At 37.8% G+C, this 20167-nt stretch overlaps 1 protein-coding gene across 11 annotated transcripts in view; it reads left to right on the top strand.

The window, feature by feature from the left end:
- The window catches only part of PTPRK (protein tyrosine phosphatase, receptor type, K), a 364082-nt gene that overhangs the window by 59933 nt on the left and 283982 nt on the right, over positions 1-20167 (top strand). For all 11 annotated transcript variants that reach the window (XM_014533788.1, XM_014533787.1, XM_014533786.1 and 8 more), the window contains exon 2: positions 5022-5293. In XM_014533788.1, the coding sequence (XP_014389274.1) occupies positions 5022-5293 (272 nt within the window). The remainder of the gene's footprint in view (positions 1-5021; positions 5294-20167) is intronic.

Genomic DNA, 20167 nt, shown 5'->3' with positions numbered 1-20167 from the left:
ACATTTACTGGATTTTGAATAAGAACTGACAATAAAATTATTATGTTGATGTACTATATAGAAGGAGTTTTAGGATGAAATATGGAAACTTATTTATTATTCATTATTTTCTTTGCAGTTAATCCTGTTTCTTGTGTTATTATGTTATTCCTAGAAGCAGAGCTTAAAGATAAAATTTTCATTAAGACATATAATTCATAGGGCATTATTTATTCATCTAGATATTAGACTGGTGTTTATGATTATGGGACTTGTTTTCTTCGGCTATTCTTTTAATAACAAATGCTATTTAGTCTAAGTATTCTCTACTTCTCTCTCTCTCTTTAACTGGATTGCAATGGAAGTTTTTTCTTGTTATTGTTTGCTGTTGTCGAAAGAAAGCCAAAATGGTGTTAATCTGTAGGATGCAAATAGGATTTACTTTTTAAAGGCAAAGTACCTGTTTTTATTTCCTAAGTATTTATTATTACTCATTTGATATTTCTCTTGTAAAGCAGTATTCATGTAGTTTCTTTCTTTTTAAAAGTACAAATCTATTACATGTTTATTGTGGAACATTCCGTGAATGTGTATAAACAAAAATATGAAAATAGAAGACAATTACAGCTCCCCCACCTCGATAACACAACTAGTATTTTGCTATATATTCTTTGTATTTTTCCAATTATATGTGCATGTTTATGGGTGTATATGCATATTTATACCTGAATACACATACATTTACACAAATGGATTTATTTAACAAATATTTTTCATAAATGACTATATTTTATAACTGCTTATTTTACTTAACAAATTGTGACTATTTTCCATTAAATTTGTTTTAATATTATTCTTAAAGACTACTTAACTATTCATCAAACTGATTTATCATAATTTTACAAATTGTGTATTATCGGACATATAAAACACTTCTGATTTTCTCTATTTTAAACAGTGTAATGATGAGATGAGCATCTTTTTAAATCTATCTCTTTGTAAATATACAGAATTTTTTTAATCTAGTGGACATTCCTAGAGTTGGAATTGCCAGACCAAACAGTATATGCCTCTTTTTAAGGGTTTTGATTCTCATTGCCAAATTGCTCTCCAAAAAGGTTGCTCTTAAAAAGATATTATAAGCCTTACCTTTTTCTCCAATGTCTTAAATGATATATTTGAGAATTCCATTATCCAAGAGCCCGTAAGGAATCTTTGTAAGGACACATTAAAAGTTAGTACATTATACGTATGTGCACACAGAAGTTTCATTATTAAGTGTTGAGGTAGCTGAATCACAACTAAATAGAATTGAATTCATTAGACATCTGAGGGATTAGTTAGCTGGTAACAGAACAATAGTAAGTAAGCTGACATTCTAATCTAAAAAAATAAGGGAAATGCATATTGTAGAATTTTCTGACTCCAGGAGTTGGCAACTATTTATTCTGGGAGACTGTAGAGGTGGTTTTTATAAGTTGATAAGAATAGCATATTGTTTTCTGTGTTTGGGATGGTGGAAGGGACTCAGGTCAAACAGACAGCTACCTTCACGGTGCCTACTGGATTCATTGCTTCTGTATTTAGAGAGCCTTTGGTGCTAGTGCCTGCTTCTTCCTTCCTGGAACTGTGCAATACTAGTCAGTGCATACTGCCCCACAGCACTAAAAAAAAAAAAAAAAAAAAGTAGCAGAGCCAGGCTGCACTGACAAGAAAGCCCCTTTACAGTAGGAAGCAGCTGGAAACAGGAGTCTGCAGCTGGCGTGCACGGTGTCACCGGAGGAAGAGCCTGACGGCGGCTGTGGAAGCTCTGGCAGGACATGGCCCAGGAAGAGCTCGGAGCGCCAAGAGCAAGAGCAGAGGGTGGTGCCCACACACACTTTAGAGATGTACTGGGGAAGGGAATCCCACTAGTTTTGTATTCCACCTTCAAAAAAGTACTCATGTTTTCCAATGAAATGTTCGTATTATTTAAAAAGAGCCCATTTACAAGAAGTAACCTTACAGAAATGAAATATCAGCACTTTTAAAACATTTTATTTAACCTGCATTGAATACCCTTGAAATGCTGAAATAGTTTGGACAGCTTTTTATTCTGTGACTGTTGTCTTTCTAATAATGATGAGATTGGTATTCTGACTAATTAATATACTTTGTTCATTTCCTTAGTAAGAAAATTATTGTTGCTTAAAAGTGCAACTAGCTAAAAATTACTAAATGGTCTTAATGGTAAATAACATGCTACTATACTGAATATCATAAAATGTGAGGCAAAGCATATTTTATTCCAAGTTTAACTTATAAGGGAGAAAATGGCTATTTGAAAATCCATAAGTCATTTGGGTCACTACTTTAAAATCGACAGCCAGAAATCATAATACATACTTGTAAAGACAATTTAGGTGCACTGCTGCTATACTATGTCACTGAAAAAATAAAAATGGTTATAGCAGTGGAGGAATAGGTCACCGGTCTGTGAAGAGGTTGAGACCCAATAACACTGAGTATCATATCCAAGATCTCAGGCCTGGCCATAGTTAAAGCAATAATTAGTCGGCTCTGCTGTGGTGAATTTGAAAAACATCTCCATAAAGCAGCGATGGGCTTCTGAATGTGAAAATAGCCAAAAATAGAAACATCCTGCTTCTATAAATTGGGTTGGGATCCAGGATATCCTGTTGGAAAAAAAAAGAGCATTTAACTTCTCCAGAAATATACATGGGCAATGTATTTGTTAGAGTGCAATCTATGAGAATCAGGAAGGGGGAAAAAAAGGAATTCCAAGTTACAAGAGAAGATGAGAACTGGGAAAAATTATGTGAAAGTACTATCAGTAACTATCACTTTAGTGAGCTTATTCTGTACTTGGCCTGATAGTGCTGTCACTGGAGAATCCAATTCCTCCCTTGCTCGTGGGAGTGGGGTTCAGGTTCTTGGGGTACCACTGAAATAAGAGTTTTCAGAAGCCCCGCAGGCGAACGAAATGTGGTAAAAGGCTTTGTGTGGAGTTACATTTCTTGGATTCCAAAGTCCCATGCCTCTTAGACCAGTCCTGAGAGAGCTGGGCCTCCAGGAGAGCCCAAAGCATGGCCCGTGTTCAGAGCTTCTGTTGCATGTGGCAGCCAGGTTCAACTACTTAAAGTCCCTTCGTCCATTGAGTGGGGACCCACATGGCTAACCTCCTGTAACAGGAGTCAGGAGGTGGAGGAGGAGGAGGAGGAGGAGGAGGAAGAGGGAGCTCTCATTTGGAGGAGGAGGAGGAGGAGGAGGAGGAGGAAGAGGGAGCTCTCATTTGTTTGTTTCAAAGTTTAAATATTCATGTTTCACGTGCTTGCAGTGACCACGCCTATTCTGGCCACTGACTAGCTCCCAGGTGTGACTGAGAGGCAGGTAGGCACATTCCTGTCACTCAGACCTTACTGGGCATGCTTGCAAACTGCCTTTGTCCAGGTCCTTCCTTCATCCATCAGCAGGGAAGAGACTTGGAGACCGTTAAATTAGCAAAGCTGTATAAATGGCATACCTATATTATCTAGTCTTCCCTTTACTCCTCCCCTGTTAATAATAACCAGGTTATTATAACAGTATCAGAGTTATCATATCAAATCTTGCTACAAGCTCTGAATCATAATACCACTAAATGGGAATTGGTCAGATTTAAACTTTTGATTTCCTATGTAGTAGAAGTCCTCTGTCTTCCATGGTTTGCATACATTTTGGGGCATTTAATTGAACTAATTAGACTGACAGTCAATGAATGTTTAGTATCATGGGTAAAAGTTTTAGGGAGGAAACCCAAAGGGTTGATTAATCCTATAAATTGCTTAGGAAGAGAGGTCCAAATACAACCCTTGTGACACTGCGTTCTGTAACACTACGCCTAACACATTTAGGTTAAATTTACATCCTAGGGGGAAGTATTTATTGTACAATAAAAATTTGTGTTCAACCTTAAGTATAATCAATAAATATATTTCCATTTCTGTGATATGTGTCCTTGTTAAAATGCATAGTGACATGAGAAACACTGATTGTTTTTCCGGAGATGACCTTGAACTAATACCATCAGCTGATGTTCAAGTTCCATTTTTGAACTTTGTACTATATGACCTTTGCCTACAGTGCAGGAACTGTATGTTTGAGGGTGGGACTATGAGATACTATGAGGATAGGGCTCTTTATGTACTGTGCCTTCCCATGATAGACAACCAGTGAATATTTATTAACTCAACGGAAGTAGGGTAGATTTGTGATTTTCAAACCAGGTTCCTGAAGCTATAGAAGAGCATAAGGACTACTGCAGAATTGGGACCAATGGCCATGATGATTAGCTGAAAGCTTCATGGATGAGGCTCTAGACAAGTGAATCTACCCTATATCAGATTCTTGGTCTAGAAATTTTGACATTTTAAAATTTTAGTCATCAGAATTACACTGCAAAGTATACTTTTTTTTTTTCTGAACTGAAGTTCAGAGTGGCCGGTACACTGCAAAAGGTTACACAGCTTTTATAACTGATGATCTTGGGATTGGACATAGAACTGATTGTAGTATCTACACTTTTAGTCCATTTCTCTGCAATAATATTATGAATATGGAAAAGGAAAGATGCATGTTCTATGTAAATCAGGCCCATAAAGTCTTGCTTTGTTTGTTTGATATTAAAAGACTTCTGCTTAGTAATACTAAAGATTATTTAGTCACATGTGGATTTGAACCAGGCTCTACCTGTTTGACTATTCAAATAGTCAAAGAAGTTACTAATTATTTCTCAATTTTCTAATTTGTGAAATAGGATTAATAACAGGTTATTGCAGAGAGCAAATGTATAATACATGTTATGTGCTTTGAACAATATCTGTCATCTATAAGAACTTCATTTATTTGCTTGTTTGGTATCTGTGTCTCTGTTCTGGAAGATGTAATCCTGAGTTAAATGTAACACTCAGAATAGATTGGTATTGTGTTTAGTATTCTTTCTTTTATATATTCCTTTTTGCTTATATATTTATTTAACTTTATTATATGTAATGTCATTTCAGGTTCCTATATGATAGTGGACTCTTCAGACCACGACCCTGGAGAAAAAGCCAGACTTCAGCTGCCTACAATGAAGGAGAATGACACTCACTGTATTGATTTCAGTTACCTGTTATATAGCCAGAAAGGGTTGAACCCTGGCACTTTGAACATATTAGTTAGGGTGAACAAGGGACCTCTTGCCAATCCAATTTGGAATGTGACTGGATTCACGGGTAGAGATTGGCTTCGGGCTGAGCTAGCTGTGAGCACCTTTTGGCCCAATGAATATCAGGTAATCATCCTTTCTTTTCTGGTTAATGCTTTGATGTCATTGGCTCTCACCATGTATATAATGCTCAGATGTAAATATTAGCCCCATAGAAATGTAAGGTTGTCCATCTAACCCTCCCCCACCCCTTCCTTGAGCAAATGTTTGAATACCTTGGCACAAAATCTTGAAAAATGGAGAAAAATCATTCCACCTATAGGAAAAAAGTAGTTCAGGTACAAAATTTGTTGGTTGTTTGGCAAAAAGCTACTTATTGACAGATATATTTCTATGTGTCTGTGCAGGAAGAAATAGTGTTTTTGATTTGAATGCAATATTCAGATGTGATTGGTTTACTTCTTGAAAATAACATCTGGAAAATAAACATGAAATAGTGTTTCATGAAATAAGTTATCTAAAAGGGAGGCAATTTGAATAATTTTGTCAGTTACTTGAAGAATACAAATAAGTAAACAGTTCTGGCTAGGTGGCTCAGTTGGTTGGAGAATGGTCCCATATATCAAAAGGTTGAGGGCTCGATTCCTGGTCAGGGTACATACCTAGGTTATGGTTCGATCCCTGGATGGGGCACATATGGTAGGCAACAGATTGATGTTTCTCTCTCACATCGAGGTTTCTCTTTCTCACTGGCTCTTTCTCTCCCTTCATATCTCTCTCTCTCTCTCTCTCTCTCTCTCTCTCTCTCTCTCTCTCTCTCTCTAAAACATCAATAAAAATATATCCTCTAGTAAGGATTAAAAGTTTAAAAAAAGTAAGCAAACGAAATAAGGAAAGCTGTCAACATGTCTTTGGATTTTTCCCCACCAGAAGTTCATTTACAGGATCAGAGAGTGTTCAATAATCCTCACTATGACATTCAGTTCCTGGAAATAGAAAGTTACCTCTTTTGAAAGTTCACTTTTGTGTTAGAACTTGCGATTTAAACTTTTAAATGGCTTACTTATTTGTAGTTTGTTAGAGAGTTTAATGAGAATGTGTTTATGTAATATTATATTTTGTAATGTTCAATGAGTACTTTATAAGCTCAGAACAGTTTCATTTCTGTTATTTAAAAATTAACCATTTCTTCAGTTTAGGTTTGTCTTTATTCCCAATGAAGGCGAAAATTCAATGTATTGTTTTAATTGCTTTGTTTTGAGTTGATTTCCTATGTATTAAAAGCCTCTTACTTCATAGATGTTGTTCCACAGGTAAGGTTCTCTATTTAGGGTTATGTGTCTTTTGAGATTTCAGTGGGGTTTCATTAGGTAGTTGATTCCATTATTCCAGAACAGAGAGATGTTTTTCTTCAGTCTGGGAGAGCCGGCCTCTTGGGAGGTCAGAGCTTTGGGGGGGCTGGATTGGTGGACTGATGCTCCAGTACTGGAAGAAAGGCCACTGGGCTCATCTCTGACAACAGGGGGCTCCTGGCTGGCATTGCTGGGGCACCCTCACCATGCACTGTCATATTGACTTCAATAGCTGAAAAAAAAGATAAGGCTTTGATTCAGCAAAATAATACTGTCAACGTATTCAGACTTCCTACCAAGGCCCAAAGAACAAGTCTAGCAAAATTGTTAAAATTTTGGGTTCTAGAGTCATATTGCCTACAGTCAACCCTGATTGCTCTTTGCTACCTGTGTAGATAGTTGGTGAAGGAATTGACTTGTTGGTTGTACTTTAAAATAAAATCGAGTTTGATGAATCCAGCAAATAATCTCTGTGGTATAATACTTCTGTTCCTTTGTGACTAAGAAATGACATGCATTGATTACTTTCCCCTTATTTTTTTCTAACATCTCCCTTTGAGTAATATACACTAATAACTCTTTGTGTGGCCCAGATTCTGCAATATTAATTGTAATGTTGAGTTATAGTACCTAGAGCTGGATGAATGCTTCTTTGTTCAGTCTTATTTTGCATGACAGAGCCCTCCAGTTTACATGTACTTGTCATGTTTAAGTCAGCAGTGTAAAAAGGTTCTGTGAAGGTTTCAACCTGGCCAGTGAGATGTTTTTGGAGATCTCTTGTCAGAGAAAAAGACTGTGAAATATGTAGAACCTATGGGTAAATGTCTGTTGCAGATTGAAATTTGAGCCACAGATCATTTTTTAAGTGCTTACGTTGCTTCCACACATTTTCCCTTAACCTGCAAAACTTCACAATCAATGAGAGTGAATAGCAGAGTAGAACATTTTTCATGTGCTTAGTTAGTGCTCAATAAATTATTTGGTTGATGTTTTCATCGATTCTGTCAGTTAGATACGTATTTGTACCTGTACATCAGTTATTAGAAACAACCAGCTCAACACAAACTATATTTATGTTGCCTTTTCGCTATTAGGAAACAGCATGAAAACTTTTGACTACTGCTTAATGCAGAATCTTTATGGATTTTTTAAAAAAAATGTAGCCATTGCAGTAGGTCATGCTAGCTGCTTACTCATTTTCATTCTTAAAGAAACACTGCTATTTTATTTTTTATTTTTCCCAGATTCTAGATTAAGTAAAGTCATGCATAGAAATTATTCTCTTTTTCCCCATAATTTAACTCAATTTCTCTTTTCCGGAGAACTTACACTCTCCAAACTTCTTGAACCTTTTTTTTTATACTCTATTTTTTCTAATTCCTTGTCTTTTTAAAAGATATATATGTGTATTGATTTCAGAGAGGACGAGAGAGGAAGAGAGAGATAGAAACATCAATGATGAGAGAGAATCATTGACTGGATGCCTCCTGCACACCACCTACTGGGGATCGAGTCTGCAACCCAGCATGTGCCCTTGACTGGAATCCAACCCAGGACATTTCAGTCCCCAGGCCGATGTTCTATCCATTGAGCTGGTTAAAACTGGCTAAAGCTAATTCCTTGTCTTTTGTTGTATTTCTAGAGGGGAATCCTATATTTTCTTTGCTTGAGCCATTAATATCTGACCACTCCTCTAATCATCCCCTTTCTCGCCCAACTTTAACAACAGTAAAAACTACCAAAAAGAAAGCCCAAGTGAAACTACCTTTAATTATGGGCTATTTTTTTTGTATAAAAATCATACTCCTAGAAGTGGGGGGAATTCCCCTCATTTTGTGTGACAAAGCTCCGTTGCTTTCACATACCTGCAGTGTTCCTCTCTTCTCCATTTTCCTGTTGAACTAAAAATCTGCTCTGATTTGTCCTTCCTAGTGATTCCATCTTGCCAGATGCCTAAACTGCAGGTCGATGTGGTAATTTAATCATATTTGCTATGGATTATTAAAAAATGAGGAGATAGTAGTTTTTTTCCCCCCAAAATATTTTTTATTGATTTCAGAGAGGAGGGGAGAGGGATAGAAAGCTAAAAACATCAATGATGAGAGAGAATCATTGATTAGCTGCCTCCTGCACCCCCCACACTGGGGATCGAGCCCACAACCCAGGCACGTGCCCTGATCGGGAATCGAACTGTGACCCTCCTGCGGGGCAAGACAGTAGTTTTTAATCCCAAGAAATTTAACCTCTTATTTGAAAAAGGAAAAAATAACATACATGACATTGTGAAATGAAGGCAAAAATGATTCCCCAAATAATGAATTCTGGTTACCTAGCAGAGCAGGATAAGGCTCATGAACTTGGGGCCAGCCATCCTGGGTGAATCTTGACTTTAATTTTGCAGCTGTGCGGCATTAGGCATATTCCTTAATCTCTTTGACTGTAGTCCCCTCCTCTGAAAAATGAGGGCCGCAATAGTACCTACCTCATTGGCTTATTTTATCACATGAGTCCATATACATGGTGTTTAGAAAAGTGTCTGACACATAGTATGTGTTTACCATAAAGTTTAGTTAACATTATGATGGGTAAACAAACATTTACAGACGTTACTAGATTTAATATGTGCTCAGAATTTTCTTGTTTTGAAATCATGCTATTTTTAAAATAGACTTCATTTTTATTTTTTAGAGCAGTTTTAGGTTCACAGCAAAATTGAGAGGAAGGTACAGAGATTTCCCATATATCCTCCACCCCCACATATGCATAGCCTCCCCTGTAATCCACATCAACCAACAGACTGGTATACAATGGAGGAACCTACATTGACATCATAATCGCTCAAAGTCCGTAGTTAATTTTAAGGTTCACTCTTGGTGTTTGTACCTTCTAAGAGTCTGACAAATGCATGACATGTATCAATCATTATAATATTATCCAGAGTTTTTTCACTGCTCTGAAAATCCCCTGTGCTTCACCTAGACTTTCCTCTTCCTCCATGTTATTCCTTTTAGGTTTTTTATTTATTAAAATGTCAACTTACTTGACACCTTATTAGCATGAGGTCAAACCGTACTCACCCTTGGGTATACTGTGCACGTCCCTCTTCCTCTGAGCCTTACCGTCTTGCTTGGTGATGTTAGAGATAATAATGTAAAACAGATGTGGAGTGTAGCCTTAAGGAGCCTAGTCCAGATAGGAAATGTGAAACATACCTAGATAAAATTGGAAATAATACAGCAATTGTTAAATGACTTAAGAGAGATAAATATGAAATGTAGCGGGGAAATGAAAACAAAAGATAGATTTGTTTCCAAAGTATTTTGAGGCCAAAATGGGACTAGCTTTCTCCTGTACTACATAGTTTTTCTTAAACCACAATTATTTGGAGCTAGCACTTTCTGTAGTGAAATAAAACAAGGAAATGCAGTTTTTTTATGACATAAGCAGTGCATTGATACACTAATATGTAAGGAACTGTTTCTCACCTGTGTCTTCAAGGCAATAGATGTCTTTTCTGCTCAGCATACTAATTATGGAAAATATCGTATTATGTTTGTTTTACTTGCAATGGTCACACGATACTAATTCTGCCTATTTTTATAGGCCTCAAGTAAGTATTGTAAATTTTTAAATTGTTTACTAAATAGAAGTAAAATGGCAAAAAAAATTATGAGGCATGATCTCGGTGTTAAATTTCAATGGAAGATCAGCATACCTCTAAAGTATAATTTTCTCCACTCTGGAAATCTGACCTGTCTAGTATGCGTAAACTAAGTTCTGCTTTGGGATTAAATCCATTAGTTTCTTACTGAACAGTGAGGTTGTTACCAAATGAGGCAGGCAGACATAACTTCCAAAACTATTAGTGGAAACCTAATCTGCTGTTTTCCATTAACTGGGTGCACGTCATTAATCACAAAAATGATGCGTGATGAAAACTACAGGGGTTTGGCCAGAAATTGGAAAAGTGATAATATAGCAGAATGCGCCTTAAAAAACCCCACAAAAAAACAAAACAAAACAAACCCTCCTAATTCACTGAGAAACAAATACTGAACTTTTGCAGCTCATTTTGTTAACATTTTTCATTGGTCTGAAAAAATGTAAGAACTGGACGGCATGAGATTTTCTGTTCTTGTTTCCTTTCTAAAGGTTTACGTTAGCGTGTATTGGGCTGACATTTTGGCAGTGGGATAATTGTTACACTCCAGAGAGACTGCTGGCTTTGGACCTAGGAAGATTGGGACTTAAACCAAGGGACTGTTTATTTAAAAGAAAAGATCTCTAAAAGATTGGTCTCTGGGGACAAGGGCTGAAGTAAGAGCATGCTTATGAATCATCCATGCAAAATGTGAGGAAAAGTGGATATAATTTCTGTGCCATAGCTCTTGGAACTCTTCCAATTTCTACAGGTTGTCATTCAACCATGTAGAGCCCCACTAAGAAAGAAGGATGGCAGGACTTTCTTTTTTAGATGGACTAGTCTGCTGGAGGCCCTAACAAAATACTACAGACTGGGTGGCTTGGACAGCAGATTTCTACAGGTTGTCATTCAACCATGTAGAGCCCCACTGAAGAAAGAAGGACGGCAGGACTTTCTTTTTTAAATGGATTAGTCTGCTGGAGGCCCTAACCAAATACTACAGACTGGGTGGCTTAGACAGCAGGAAGTCCAAGATCAAGGTGGAGGCTATTTGGTTCCTGGTGAGGGCTCTCTTCCTGCCTTGCAGTTGGCCACCTTCTCACAGTGTCTTCACATGGTGTAGGGAGATAGCTCTGGTGTCCCTTGCTCTTCATATAAGGACACCAGGCCTATCAGATTAGGGTCCCATCCTTATGACTGCATTTAACTTTACCTCCCAAAGGCCCTATCTCCGAATAGTCACATTGGGCATTAGACTTTCAACATATGAATTGGGGAGGGGGGTGGTACAATTGTGTTCATAACTCTAGATACAGCTTATAGCTGTAACTTCTTCATTTAGAAGCACTATAATGGACCCTGGCTTGTTATCTTGTATAACAGTGTTACAGATATTAATTTTCTATTCAATAGTCATTCTTCTCACTTTCTTCCACATTGGCAGGACCCCCACCTCACTTTCACAACTTCCTTTCCAGGTCAGGGTGGCCATGTGACACAGCTCTGTCCAGTGAGTTATGGGAGACCTTTGAGAAAGATGTTCCTCCCAGCTAAAAAGAGAGAGAGATACTATTACATGAGACATGATGCTTGGAGCTACTGCAGTCACCATGAAGTTATGAGGTAGGAGATACCAAACAGAGGAAAAGAAGAAAGTGTGGAAGAGGCCAGGGTCCTACTGGCAAGTGAAATAATAATAAAAATAAAATTTTAAACAACTTTTAGATGGGTCTTTTCCTATACAGCCAAAAGCATCCTAATGTACTATGTCCCATCTTTTTTGAGCTTTCAAGTAATCAATCACATTTCTCACCACATATTGTTTATGGATAAAACATGTGAGACATAGGGGAGAATTAAAAGTGTACATATCTATCTATGAATGAAACAGTTTAAGTTTTCAGAACATAAAGTCCAAAGTTTCAGTTCAGTTGTAGAGAGAAGACACGTAAAAGTAAATAGGGTTGTAAGACAATCAATGATTGAAAGAAGAAAGAAAGAAAGGACACTTCATCTATTCTGTGTCTACTATGTGTAAGACACTGGATACTTCCTGTATGTCACCTTTAGTTTGTTTTAATATTTAATCCAGTATGTGGATGAAAAAGGAGCTCTGTAATAAACCTAATATAAAATACCTCACAGGGTGACCTGATGATAAATCCTGACTGAGGAGTCATGCTGCAGGCCTATAACTTCTTAGTAAAAGTTTATTTAGCCTAAGCCATCCCTGTCCATTGTGTCTTTGCATCAAGGTTAACACACCTTGGAAATGCCTCTTCTTCAGACCCCTTGAAAGGCTAACCACCCTCCAGGTTACATAATTTTGCCAATTATACTGTAATCCAATCACCACGTTGCTTTCTCCTGCCTTCCTGTAATCTTTGCCTTCCCTTCTTAATTCCAAATATATAAAAGAAGCTGCAGAACTGTCATTCTTCAGGAGCATCTGAGATCTTGCTTCCTGGCATTGTTATTAGTTGGTTCAAATAAACTCATAGAAATTCTATGCAGGTTTGGACATTTCTTACCTTCAGTGCTAAGGGAATGTTTCTCAGCTTCATGCATGGACTAAGTTGCTGGCTCTTTAGTGGTCAAAATTATTCCCCGTTTTCCTGTTTAGTAACTTAATCTTGCTATTAAATCTTTGGACATTAGCCATGTCAGTGACTTCTGAAGTTAGTCACAATTACATAGGCTTGTTTTGGTTATGGCAGCCGTAATTTCCTGACACGGGCACTTGGGTTCATTTTTATGTTGGCAAATACTTGTTATTAACGAAGCAGCCTTTTGCTGCTGATTTTTAGTCTTAATGATTCCCTATTTGTTTCACTTAAAGTACCCCAAATGGGTTTGGAGAAACTCCCACATTATTATAGTCACTATTTTCTTGAAACCTATAACCTTGTGAGGGTGACTTCTCCCTGCTTCCTGACAGTGATTTGCTTTTATTATAAAACATCAGCTTTACTTTTCTGTTAGACTCTATTTGTATTGATTCATTGATGAAATTTACAGTTTGTAAATAAAGGTAAACAAATAAAGAGAAGAGTCTTTCTAGTTAACACGATAATTATTGCAATTATATGACAGCAGTCTCTTCTTTTTCTGTTAAATCATACCTGTTTTTATTCAGTGTAGCAGGAGCTGTCAAGGGCCCCTTCACTAATTCTTTTGAGAAATACATCTGTGAAATAAATTCATTTCTCTTTTAATAGCAGTGGGAAAATAATGAGCAGTAAGAAGAGTTAGATAGTGTTTGTTCAATTTATGACTTGTTTTCCTTAGGAGGCTGTTTTATCCAAAGGGCAGGGGAAGGAATGCCAGTTCTTTGCTCACTCACTTTCCTTCAGCCCAGTGTGTTGAATCTGAATCAGCACACTTCTGACTCCTTGTTTTCTATACCTCTGTATAAATTATTTACTAGACATTTAACACGCTGATTTTCATGTACCAAGATTAGAAAATAATGTATTCAACTAGGGCAGGATTCATAGCCAAACACACAAGAAAATGAAAGAACCCTCTCCTTCTCATCAGTTTAATGATGTTTCTGACAATGTTCTGCCATTTGTTAATGCAATAGCATCTCACATAAGAAAAAAATAGATAACAATTGAAAATCAATTTCTTCAGTCATTTTGCCTGTTGACTTTGATAGTTAATTGGAATTGGTCTTTTTTTAAAAAAAGGGTTTTTGAGTTTCTGTACAACTTGAATTTCTGTGTGACCTCTTTGTTCATTTCCATTTCAAAGACTGATTTTTTTTTCCATTTTAGACTATGTCTAAAATGTGAACAGAATATTAGCTCTTCATGGGAAAAAAATGACATTATCTTTTTATCTAAAATTTAACTTTTATGCTGTGAAGATTTAAGTTCCAATTCTTTGAACATAGTGGAATAGTAAACGGATGTAAATATCTCATAGTTTATCAATTGAAAGATTGTATTTAAGCGGGAAATATAAGGGAAATGTCAGACATTTGTATAGTTTGTATCTATTTTACTATTCCTTTTGATGATATTATATATATAATCTAATTCTGTGGTTAGTAATACAAGTTAGAATATAAAGGGAAAAAAAACCATTGGACACTGAAAATAAAAACATCCACTTACGTAATCTGACAGACAATTTACGGTTAAATTTAGTTGTCATAATTTTCAAAAACTGTTTTTAAAAGTGGTGTTATTAAACTGACCGCTACATGTAATTTCTGCATTTAGTTATATAAATAACCATTGCACATACCACTGGAGTTCCCTGATGAGATTTGGATTTTTAATATTCTTTGAATGATCTTTTTTTAAAAAAAAATTATTCTTCTCAGCTTTCTGGAAGCAGTAAATCAATTCTCAATTTATGTTTACAAAATGAGATCTATAGTCGTAAGTGTATACCAAGTAATAATTCAATAGAATAATAAAAATGGAAAACTTTCAGCACCTAGAGATCAAAGTTTGCTTCAAACTTAAACATCTTTAGATCCAGCCATTTTGCAACAGCAGCACAAATATAATACTTGGAAACAGATATAGCATATCTTGGGTTAATATTTATTAAAAGTCACTGGGGTTTGATTGTGAAATTTCGTAATGTAAGGCTTACAAAGGGATGAAGCCAGTTTAGCCCATAAATACTAGGAGGGTAAATTCCTTTTTTTTTGGTGGGGGTATTGCTATTTGTTTTCTTTTTCTTTCATGTTTTCCTTCCTATTGTTTTTACCGCCCCTTTACATTAGGTATTGTGACTGGCTGCACAAGAGAAGTGGACAATCTTCTTTTTTTATGTTGATAGAGAATAACATCGAGACCATCTTATGTCCTGGGTTAAGGTCTTTACTGGATTTCATTTGGCCTGTGTTCAATGCCAGGTCTATTGGTCAGCCTTGGTCAGCCTCTGCTCTTTGAGTGACTGTTTTGTGGGCCCTTTGAGTTTCAGTCCCCGCAATGGTAGATGATAGCTAGTCTACTCATTACATACGTGTTTTATGAAGTTTGAAGGAAGTAGTGAAAGCTGCAAAGTAGTCTATGTAAAGTTCTTATTTATAAGTGAAAGCCATTAACTAAAGCTAGCAAAGTTGAAAAGAGACACAATTGAGTCAGAGAAAGATAAATATCACATGATCTCACTCATTTGTGGAATATCATGATCAACATAAACTGATGAACAAAAATAGATCCAGAGACAGAGAAGCATCAAACAGACCACCAAACCTCAGAGGAAAGGCAGGAGAGGGTGGGGGGAGGTATAAGAGATCAACCAAAGGACTTGTATGCATGCATATATACATAACCAATGGACACAGTCAGGATGCGGGTGAGGATCTGCAGTGGGGGGCGGGTGAGGGCGAGGAGAGGTCAATGGGGATTTTCTCACAGCATTTAAGGGAAGTGGATTATCCAAGACTGAGAAAGACATGGGATCCAGAGCAGTCCTGAGGACATTTACTTTCACTCCAAAGGTTGACTGAATGACTCATTTTTTCACCATTTCTCAAATATGTATCCAACATATATCTCAAATATGTATCCAACATAATCGATAGTGTCTGCTGGTGATAGTACCATGCTGAATAAGTATCTAGGTTTCTCTTCTCCTAGGAATTCCACTCTAGGGGTGGGAGAGGGAAAAACAGATAAAGAAATGAGAAAAAGATCTGAACACAATAAGTGCTAAGTAGATAATTAGATCAATGTGAGAGTTAAGTGTCTTGGAAACCACCTTGGACCAGCTGGTTAAGGAAAAGTTGTTTGAGAAGGCAACTTTCACATGAAGATCTGAATGGCAAAGAGGACATAGGGACCTTTCTCTGATAAAGCTAACTTTCCTGATCTTTATCAGGGAAATGCATTAGAAACAGCAAACAGCTAATCCAAATCTGCAAGGAGGTTGGCTTTGTGGAGGCATTGAGACAGGCATAGCAGTCAAAGGGGACTGTTTCAAAGATAAGATGGTTATGTTCTAGTCTCCTGGAGATTTGTAATCCAAGTGAAGAGTTTGAACACTTTAAGATTTCTATCAAGTGAGCCCATGTATTTATTCTTGGTCTCATCTCATACATGTCTAAATTTTATATTCTTTTTAGTCTTTAACTGCTTACTTTCTAGTCACAGCTCTGGTTGTGTCCCATTTTGACAACGGTAACAGTTTTTTGTTTCCCTTGCCTTAAGCTCTGTTATAAATAAACTAGATGTCTGATGCACAAAATTCTTGCAAGAGTAGGCCTTCCTTCCCCTGGCTGCCGGGCACCGGCTTCCCTCTGGCACCTGGGACCTGGGCTTTCCTCGAAACCCCGGCTTCGTCTGGAAGGTTGTCTGGTCTAATTAGCATATTACACTTTCATTATTATAGACTAGAGGCCCAGTGCATGAAATTAGTGCACTGGTAGGGTCCCTAGCAGCTGCCTGCTGGGGTCTCCCTCCCTTCCTCTGGTGGCTGCTGCCCCCTGATTGAACTCCTGGATGAACTCCCAGTTGAGGGAACAATTTGCATACTATGCTTTTATTATATAAGACTAGAGGCCCGGTGCACAAATTCGTGCACCAGTGGGGTCCCTTGGGGTGGCCTTCGGGATTGAGCTGAAACTAGCTCTCCGACATCCCCCTGAGGGGTCCCGGATTGCGAAAGGGCACAGGCCAGGCTGAGTGACCCCATTGGTGCACAATCAGGGCCATGGAGGGGCATGGGAGGTTGGCCAGCTGGGGAGGGACTGTGGGAGGGCTCCAGGGCATGTCCAGCCCATCTCGCTAGTCCCAATCGGCAGGACCCCAGCAGCAAGCTAACCTACCGGTTGGAGCATCTGCTCCCTGGTGGTCAGTGTATGTCATAGCGACTAGTCGACCAGTTGACTGTCTGCCCTCCTGTGGTCAGTGCACGTCATAATGAGTGGTTGAGCAGTCTTAGCATATTGTTAGCTTATTACGCTTTGATTGGTTGAACAGCCAACCATTTGACCTGACACTTAGCATATTAGGCTTTTATTATATAGGATTACTGGGGAGTGGGATGTTAAGTTACTGATATTGAGCTACTCTGATTTTATGAATACTTCCTTTATGGTCAAAATGATTAGCCTTCATTTGAGTCCTTCATAATTTAGCCTGTCAACTGTTCTAATCTCTCTACCATTAATTTTTACAGGTACCCTCTGCTTTAGTCAAACTGAAAATTGCTCTAGTTGCTCTTTGCACAGTTTGGGCATTTTGTGTGTGTGTGTGTGTGAATTTATACATGAAGATCTACCTTCTGAAATGCCTTTGTTTCTTCCTCTCCCTTGTCTGCATCCTATTTATCTTTTAAAACCCAACTTTATGCCCACCTGCCATGGAGCCTTAGCTAGACATAGCACTACTCCTTGCATTTGTTTTGCTTACATTGCTCTTCAGATAGTTGGCCTGTACTATTTCTGATAGCTTTATGTCCTGGGCCCTGAGTGGATTTTAGATCCTCTTTGCAAGAGGACTGGGTATGCAATAGAGACAGTGTACTATTTAGGTGGTGCTTTATATTTTAGAAGGAAGTTTGACAAATTAAAAAAAAATCATCTTTACAATACTGAGGTCACTAGGAAAAGTACAACTATTTTTATTTTAGAGATAAGGACTAAGGAAGGATGCTTAAGGTCATGTTGCTAGCCAGAAAGAATTGAGTCAGGTTCACTAAAGATAAATTCTACTCACTCTCCAATGTGCAAGGCTATTTGTTTGTTTATTTGATAATGATTTTCCAATTTGGTGTCAAAAGCAAATTTGACTTGCTGATTAAATATTAAGTGATGATCTCAGAGTAGGGTTATAATTTTTTTTCATTTCCATTCAATTTTTCAGGAGAATTTTTCTTGATATCATTTGTGTATGTTTCTTTAAAGACATTGAATGTTTTTATGGTTTGTTTGTCCAAGAATTAATTGCATGAAGTAAGCTGAATGCTAAGGGGTGACTCAGAACTTCAGCAAACTGGATTTTAATTCATTTCCTCAACCAACCAAGTGTTCAGTGAATTGTTACTATAGACTTAGCACTATTCGAGGCTTGGAAAGAAAACAAACAAGTATGAAACAATTTCATATTTTTCTTTAGGAAATATTAAGTCCAATAAAGAGATTGCCATGTGCTGATAAGTTTTGATGGTAGGTGATGGTTATATAGGATTTTTCTACACAATTATCTCTAATTTTATATGTTTGAAAATGCTGTGATAAAACAATGGGAAAAAACAAAAGTTATCTGCGGGAGATGAAGCATTAATATTGCCTTTCTTATATTGTTATTTAACTAAATTCCAACGGAGTAGAGAAATCCATATTACTAAAGGAGCTCCAAGAAGGAAGCAACACATAAGGTTCAGTGGTCAGACTAAAGGAGGGGTATCTGGATATGTGAAGGCAGGAGTGAAAGGGGGTTTAGTTTTCATAGTTACCAGGCACATAGCACGCCCTCAACTGGTCAGAAATGAGAATGATTCTGTGTTTGGGGACCTCCACACAGGTCTGGTTGAAGTGGAGGGTTTACAATGAGGAGGAATGATAAAATACATTAAGTAGACTGGACACTATTAGTAAGAAGTTTCCTAATCCTGGTCAAGAGATTTTTTTAAAAAAAATTATCTTGATTCCTCAATGCTTTTGGACCACGCAGAAGAGTCTAATCAGCAGAGCAGAGTGAGGACAGTGATGATTTTCAAACGTCGTTCTTTTAAGTCTTAGTTCAGCAGATCAAAGGTGGCCCTTAACTCAGCATTTGCTGGCCATCTCCACTCTGCTATTATCCAGGCCCCATCTGTTCAAACCGGACGGACTCTTAAAGTTGTGACGTTTAACATTTTGGATGATGACCTGCGGGTGGGGGCAAGGAATATTTTTGTTACTGCGAAGAGATTTTTGCTTTGAAGAGATTTATTTGTTATGAAAGGTAATCAGATTTTGGCAGACTAGATCACATTCAGAAGAAAAAGTCTCTTCATGGATTCTGCCTTTGTCAAAATGATTGCTAAATTGTGTTCATTTAAGCTGATTCTTTGTGCTGGGGTCACTGGGGAACCTTCCCTCATTATAAAGGATGAAGGGTGTCCAGATGATGCTCTTCTCCTCCATCTGCCCCTTAAGTCTTTAATCTCCTTCACCTGGGTGGCTTCTGATCTTTTATTTGCTTTATGCACCAGTGGTTCCAAGTCAGACAAGTTCTTTGTCGCATATGCCAAGTAAGTTTCCTTGTGCCATAAAAGGGCATGCTATGCCCCGAGATCTCCTGGAAAATAAAGTGGATTTGCCAGTTATAACGCAGCCCAGCTAGTAAATGGCATTCACTCCCGATACAACCAGGAGTGCCTTATTGATTGGCAGCAGGAAGCTCCTTGTTCACCTTCAGAGCTCCTTTTGCAGGGTTTCTAGACTCTGTAAATTGTCAGTATGTTGCCTTTGTGATGCAGCAAAAGGTCCTTTTTTGCTTTTCTCATTGCCATTTGCTTCTCAGTTTGGAGTCAGTTGAGTTACTTAGTTGAGTTGTAAGGCACAGGAGTTTGAAATGCATTTGTTCTTGGGTCTTTCTTGGTCAGGGTGCTTTTTGGAAGAGAATCAAAGGGAGAATACAGGAGGCAAAGATGTCCACTGCTTCTTCGTTATCACTGACTTACATTCATTGAGGTTATGCCCTGAGTTGAATTTCAGCCTTGAACCCTGTTGTATTTCACAGAGCTCGTGTTGCAGAAACAGCCCTCGCACTTCAATCATGTAAGCCTAACAAATCATCTCTACTCCCAGCGAGATCATGTACATCTATTAGCCACCTTATGGCACAATTGGGAATCAGAAGGAAAGGGACAATCCGCTTCCTCTGTTCTCCAAGTAAAAGCCTGTAAGGTCATCTGTATAACCTACTTAGTAAAACATAGTGCTTGTTAGGCTAGGCAGGGTAACAAGCCTGGGTGGTCCCTAAAACTAATGACTCATCCTAGACTCCGAATTCCCCACCTCTCTGTGCTTTATGACTTCCTCCTGGAGGC

Source organism: Myotis brandtii, unplaced genomic scaffold, assembly GCF_000412655.1.
Source record: "Myotis brandtii unplaced genomic scaffold, ASM41265v1 scaffold123, whole genome shotgun sequence".
Classification (NCBI taxonomy): domain Eukaryota; kingdom Metazoa; phylum Chordata; class Mammalia; order Chiroptera; family Vespertilionidae; genus Myotis; species Myotis brandtii.
Note: the sequence above shows the minus strand (reverse complement) of the source record. Positions and strands in the feature narration are given on the sequence as shown.